Source organism: Aspergillus campestris (assembly GCF_002847485.1).
Source record: "Aspergillus campestris IBT 28561 chromosome Unknown P168scaffold_5, whole genome shotgun sequence".
NCBI lineage: Eukaryota > Fungi > Ascomycota > Eurotiomycetes > Eurotiales > Aspergillaceae > Aspergillus > Aspergillus campestris.
Genome location: NW_020194340.1, coordinates 866,948 through 873,880, shown reverse-complemented (window position 1 = coordinate 873,880; position 6,933 = coordinate 866,948). Strand labels below are relative to the sequence as shown.

The 6,933-nt window shown below is 50.8% G+C and overlaps 1 protein-coding gene across 1 annotated transcript; it reads left to right on the top strand.

The window, feature by feature from the left end:
- Nucleotides 1–4,380: 4,380 nt before the first annotated feature.
- P168DRAFT_281247 (DUF2457 domain-containing protein) lies at nt 4,381–6,585 on the top strand (the record flags this gene model as incomplete). The annotated part of the gene is made up of 1 exon (XM_024835919.1): nt 4,381–6,585. One exon carries the CDS (start codon nt 4,381–4,383, stop codon nt 6,583–6,585), a length of 2,205 nt encoding a protein of 734 aa, XP_024693486.1.
- Nucleotides 6,586–6,933: the final 348 nt, after the last annotated feature.

The following is a 6,933-nucleotide window of genomic DNA, read 5'->3' as shown; positions in this document are numbered from 1 at the left end:
TTAATGACCATGGTGAGATTCTTCTGACCGCTTCTCCGACATCATCGATCATCGGGCACAGAGATCTGTCGTCACATCGCCTCTTTTCTTCTTGTTCTCTGTCGAATACTGTGCTTCAGGTGTCACACGTTATGGGATCATTTCCTATTTCAACATTCATTCGTATAATATCAACAGATTGGTCCGTTATCAGGACTATCATCGGCGATGTGATTTCATTATGGATACAACTGTACACACGGGACCAAGGATATGCGACCGACCGGGCGGCACGACACGACAGCTTGGCACATGGTCGCTCGAGTGGCGTATACATCGCCGAATGTATATACAGTAGTCAGCACAGAGGACTCGAGAGGGCGATACAAGCACACTGCCACTCAATCAATGAATGCCTAAACACTAGGTAGGTATGAATATCACTCAACATCATCAGACCTGCCAAGATCAGCCTTCCCCAATCCTAATTCCCAATTTAGAACACCCAAATGAATGTTCATCCTGCGATGATCATGGTGGAGTACATGCTGAGATGGCAGGGGGTGTGCCACTGTTGCAGGCTGGGGTTGTTCAATGGCAGTCTGCCAGTTTGATGCTGCCTACACCTTGCACATTTGTGTACGTACGCTATCGGTAAGCTGTCGTCATGGAATAGATAGTCATTAGTTGTAGCATCTTCATAGCCTGACTAGTTATCTTCATCCTTCATAGTCAGCGGTTATTTTTGATTTTCTGGGGAATGAGTCCGATCCCGATCGCACCCTTTCTGCTCCGACGATCCTCTACGGTGTTGTACGGCCAAGACACGCTATTCTGCCCAGACAGTAGTCATAGTGATAGTAGGGGTCAGGCTCCAGACATGTATCCTATTTGATACTATTGTCTTGGTTTATTTGAATTGATGTATCCCGACTCGTCTTACTATCCTCGTACCTTGTACCTAGATACCTACTTAGATACCTAGGTTTTTGCTGTGCCCCCCTACTTGCATACCCGCTTAGCATAGCCTCGGTGAGCATTGAGCAGGGCAAAGTAGCAATGCCCAGAGAAAAAACAGCCCCAACCTAGCACGAGTATGATGACAGGCAAAAGTCTAAATTCCCCGGACTTACATACCACCCATCATGCACTTCCCGTGCGAGGCCGACTCGATAGCGTCATGGTCGGATGATTCCGTGGACGGGATGCGGGATGATGATGGTAGGGTCGCAGCGAGAGCGGTAGGTTAGGTGTATAGTATGTATGTATGTATGTATCGGTCTCGATCCCACCGTCACTGAAGTAAGGGGGTAGAGAGAATGTGATTGAATGCTTCGTCAAGGATTCTCGTGCAGCTTGCTTCCATTCTATTCCTTTTACCTTCCTTCGCTGACAGATACCTTCCTCCAGGATAACTAGGTATGGATAATCCGGACAGATGAGGTGAGGTGAGGATCGGGAAGGATCGTCGAGGGTACAGTTAGTTAACAGTTCACATAACAGTTAACGGTACCTCTGTGGGTATTTTTCACCGTATCTTCCGTCAAATACGTCATTGGTATTAGTCACGTATTGTGACAAGACCCTTGTTACCGGCTGGTCGGCAAGACTCGACTCTGGGCACTCAGTTGGGGGTTCTTTCCGCATTGAGCAGGCTGAGGGATTGATTGTAATTGCCAAGCCAAGCAGGAAGGGCTGGTGACTAACTATTACCTACCTACGTCGTTATCGACTACTTATTACCTACTGACTCGCCCAGAACGGATTGAAGCCATTCACAGGTCAGTAGACTAGCAAGTGCGCATAGGGCGCCTACAGCACCTTCCCACTCGAGCTAGCAGCATAGCACCGGGGGACAATCAAATAGAGGGGAAGCTGGAGATAGTGGGAAAAGGAGGTGCAAAGTACGGGGCTGACAGACAAGGGTTGAAAACAGAAACTGGGCCGAGCGTCTTCGAGCTAGCCTGATGGAAGTCGGGGTTGAAGAGGGAGGAGGGCTGGTGTTTAGGCGACTCCCCTTGGCCAGAGGCAGCGAGTGAGCGAGGGAGGAGGGGGGCACACGGAGTTTATACACCAGTCAGGCGGATTCAATATGCGGTCGAGTCATATGCCTGTCCATTCGGAACTAGTTGGTTCCATAGGGAGGTAACGAGGTAGGTATAGACCGCGGGCGTATACCCAGTCAATAGCGGGATAAGGATTCATCTGTTGGATGGTCTGGACTGGATTGGTTTTCAGTGTTCCGTCTCCATCAGAGTATACCTACCACTGAGTATGAGGCCTGGCTTTTATTGAACATCTTACGTAGTGCATAATGTTCCGCTGATAAATAATGAATCCCGTGAGTAATGGGAATGGATAAGAAGTGACATTTGTGAGCTCGGGTTTGGTTACCGCCGTCTCAACAGCGTCCATCATGATGTTAATATTAATAATGACAACTACTGCCATGATAAAATGACAAATAAGGAGGACATCGTGATTAACCTTGTTCTTTGCAACCCACAAGGCTAACATGGACATACTAACATCTCTCTGTGTCAGTAGTACGAACTCCTCTGTCTCCAGTCCCTCGCATCCAGCCTGCGAGAGAGCCCTGATAGTGGAGGACTGATCTCACGTTTGACGGATTCTAGAAAAGTACCTTCCAGAGTACTCCGTCCAGTGGGTGAAACTGCAAGATAGTAGATACATTTACCATACTCCGTACTTAATCTTCCGTATCCGAGTTTACTGCGGGCATGGCATTAGTCATTCGAGGCTCCCGTCCAAGATGGACAATTACCCGATTAGGCTAGCGATCTGGTTTTTTTGTTGCGAGATGTCTGGCGCTCTAAATGCCTCATAGTTAGTCAAATGCTAGCGAGTTCTGAATGAAACCGGCCTGTAACCTTCCTGCCGTGCCGTCCTTAGAGCTGGTCAGCCTTTCTTAAGATAACTATGACTCTTGTCTTCTGGTAGGCTTTTCTTTCTTCGTCTCTTCAGGTGGTAGTTCTCTGTCCCTCTGACTGTGTGACATGGGGAAAACAACTAGGGGGTCAAACAGAACAGTACCAATACAATACAGACGTAATTTTCATACAATCGTAACCGCAGGAACAGATGGACGCAGGGATTTTTGCCCAGCGAAAAACGACCGGGTGGGTCAAGGCTTGGCGGGGTTGATTGGACCGAGCGCCCTTGGTGGGAGTTGGCCTGCAGAAGGAAAAGAAGCCCAAGAGAAGATCAGAAAACTGTATTTCCATGGTGGGCGGTGGATTTCTTTTTTCCACTCACCTACATTTGTTTTTTTCATGTCACTTTTTCCTTTTTTTTTGGTTGATGGTGGCGACCCCTGATCACCGAGACTACCTCTGCCTCACTGTGCCCTCCAATTGTCTGTCTATATTATACGAATTATGAAAGTATACTCTGTAGGCACATGTGTAATAAAGCACAGTAATCATGGCACAGTAATAGATTAGAAAGGGAAGGAGGGGATTTGTTCTTTCTTTTCATTTATTTACAAATTAATAATACAAACAATAAACAGGAATGGTACAATCTTGGTACGATAAAACCAAAATTCTCAAACCAATCAACAAAGCAACCCGGACATGATCCTGTACTCTACCCGTTCTCCCGCCCTGTCATCATCGAAACCACAGATTGAAAAGATTTGGTACGAAATTGACCTAGTGTGGTTTCCCTTCTTACTTGTTCACCAAGAACCACATTCTTTCTCATGGATTTGATTTGATTTAATTTTTTATTATTAAATCATCTTTATTTCCCCCATTTTAATTTTATTCTTTTTTCACTTTCCATTTTTTATTTTTTATTTTCTAATTTTTTTTAAACCCACCCCCATTTTTTACTACTTTTTTATTTTCCGATCCTCTTCACATTCCTTTCTTCCTCTCTTTCCTCTTCCTTCTTCCCCCCCCAAACTCTCACATCCCACCCTGTGCTGCCAACACATTACCTCTGCGTCTCTTCTCGACGCGTCTTCTTCTCCTGGCGCTCTATGAGCTGCCATTCTTTGAAGAAGGCGTCAATCCCTTGTCTTGGCCTGCATATGCCTACTTCAATCCATCTATTACTTGATCCTCTTGTATCCCGGCTCTCTCTCTCTCTTCGCCCCTCCCCCAACATGAGTTTTATATCATGACAATTTGCGTCCTTGGCGGGACTTCACTTTATCTGCTGCTCGAGGTCGATCGCTTGCACTATTGATCGATATTGAGAGCTCCTTTTCCTCGGACCTTTGCTACTGTGTTGTATCTTTGGACAAGTTGTGATCCCTATCAATATTCACTATTACCCGCCGCCACCCTCGAGTCTATCTATACCGCCGATTACCTACAATCCATCACCCCCTCTCACCCTGTTCTCTCCACCTCAAATCCCTACCTTTTTGAAATGGCTCACTTGCGTGGTGACCGACCGTTCGCCTCTATTCATAACTTCTTGAAGATGCTGCTGTCGCCTCATCAAAACAAGGCCTCGCAACAAGACCCCGATATGCCCGAAGATATTGATGAACCCCTCGATCACCGCTTCCTGAACTCCGGCCCTATCAACATGGACGACGACAATGTGGTCTACGTGAAGGCCACCACCGCCGGAACCGATCGGCAAGAGTCCCTCCTCACCCGTGCCCTCCGGAGTAGTCCCCTCTCGAGCCCGTCAGAGGAACTGCCCTCTCTTCATGGATCCATCCACTACCGGGCCTGTCAGTACGGCACGGCCAGCGGCATCTCGACGGATGAGTTGACCAGTGACGGAGGCCTCACCAGCCTCTCCCTGTCGAACCCGAGTCCGCCGCTCCCGACCCAGTTCATCAACCGACCCGTCGTTTCCGAATCTCAAAAATCCCCTACCAAGGAAGCCGGCGAATCGGCTATCGAAGCTAATCTGGGACGCAAGCGGTGCATCAGCTTTGCATGCGGGCGGAAGGCCGAGGAGCCAGCACCGACATCGCAGCCCGCTGCTCAGACGACACCCAAGAAGCCCGAAGTCGACCAGACCCCGACAGAGTCCGTAAAGCGGAAGACGACGCTCACGTTCGTGTGCCCCGCGCGGGTTCCAGAGACGCGACGCGAACGCTCTCCTATCCGTACTCCCAATCTTCGATCCCGGTTACGCGGGTCACCTGCCCCGATGGCCCGTAAGACGTGCTCGGACGCAGAGGCCACGCCAAGGATCTCGGTAGCTCCCCAGCAGAAGACTGACTCCCCTAGAGGGGTTCCCACCCGGGGTTTGGGCAAGTTCGAGGAATCCGAGGCTACCCGTTTTCACGAGTTCGCCAGCTCCGAGGAGGAGGATGACGAATGGGTCACCCAGGTTGGTGAGTACAAGGAGAAGATCACGCTGAGTGACTGCATGAAGAAAGAATACGCCATTCGCAAGCTTGGCGAAGAAGCAGAGCAGGAGGCCTTGGACGATGACGAAGAGGATGATTTTCTGGACGACGACGATGAGGATGACGCAGACGATGATTCGATCACGAGTGACTCATCCGACCAGGATGATGGCAACGAATCGGACAACGAAGCGGGCTTCGCCGATTCTGACGAAAGCGATGACGGCTCTGAATACGAATTCTGGGCTCCCGGCTCGACGACCGCGGCCACGAGTCCACAGGTGCTTGACATTCCCCGGGCTACTCTTCCCCGGCGTGACTCGACCTTTTCATTTGACTCTGCCAACGACAACCAAGAACGGAGATGGCCGCCGGCGCTCTCCGCCAAGGGCATGGCGCGTCCGACCAAGATTCCCAAGATGCGTCCCAGCACCCCCAACCTCCCCGACAGTACCGACTTTGTCTGTGGCACGTTCGACGAAGACCGCCCTTTGGAGGCTGCGTACAAGTCCTGCGTCGAACAACGGCGTCTTTCCAAGCAGATCGTGATTCCCCAAGATATCGACCCAAGTTTTCCGACGTCGGACCCGGAGGACGAAGACGAGGAGGAAGAAGAAGAAGAAGAAGAGGAGGAGGAGGGGGAGGAGGAGGTCAAGGAGTCTTTTGACGAAGCTCCCCGTGGACGAGCTGGGTCCGATCAGGCTCGCCAGATGTCTCCGCGGATGTCACCCAAGCGTCTGGTCTCCCCTCCGCCTCGCCAGCGTATGGTCTCTCCGCCCCCTCGTCGTCAGGGTCGGATGTCTCCCAGGCGTCTTCGCTCGCCTCCGCCCCCGATGAAGTTGAGGTCTCCGTCCAAGACTACATTGGTCGAGCCCCCACCTACCGGCCGCCTGGAGGGTCTCAACATCAGCGAGTTGGTCCAGCGGCCGCCCCTCACTCGCACCAAGTCGTTGCCTCGCGTCCCCAACCCCTTCTTCAACCGGCCGCAGCATTGGATGGACTGCCTCTGCGAATCGCCCGAGGGCGACACGCTCCACACCCGCGGGCCCATCGACATCGTCGAGGGTCTCGAGAAGAAGCGCCAGAAACGAAAGGAAAAGTTCTGGCGACAACACTGCCGCAAAGCTGCGCGCGAGCAGATGGAGCGACGCCGCGTCCCAGGCAAAGGAGCCGAACGGATGAAGGATCTCGGCCTAGCCGTGGCCGAGCGAACCCGGGCCTACGGTGTTGGCGACAACGCGCAGCTCGTCCTCTCCGTCTAGGCTTTTGTCTCCGACGTGTGCCCTGTGCTCTTCTTGTACATACCTGTGTGTTCAACTTTACAGGTCAAACCGCTCATTTGACAGGACCTGGTGGATTGAACTCGCGTCATTCGCTATTCCTTGTCATTTCCTCAGTGGTTTGTGTCCTTCATGTGTCTATGTGTTTCCTTACGTGTTTCGGAGGACATTTGTTTCTGCATTTACAGCGTGATCGCTTTTTTATTTTTTCTCTATACATATTCTTATTCCGCATCACTTTCTTTTCTTTGTCAACGGTTCTTCGGTCGGATGTTTGCATGGGCGGTTCAAATGGAGGATACCCCTGCGTTGTTTTGTAGTAGATCAGAC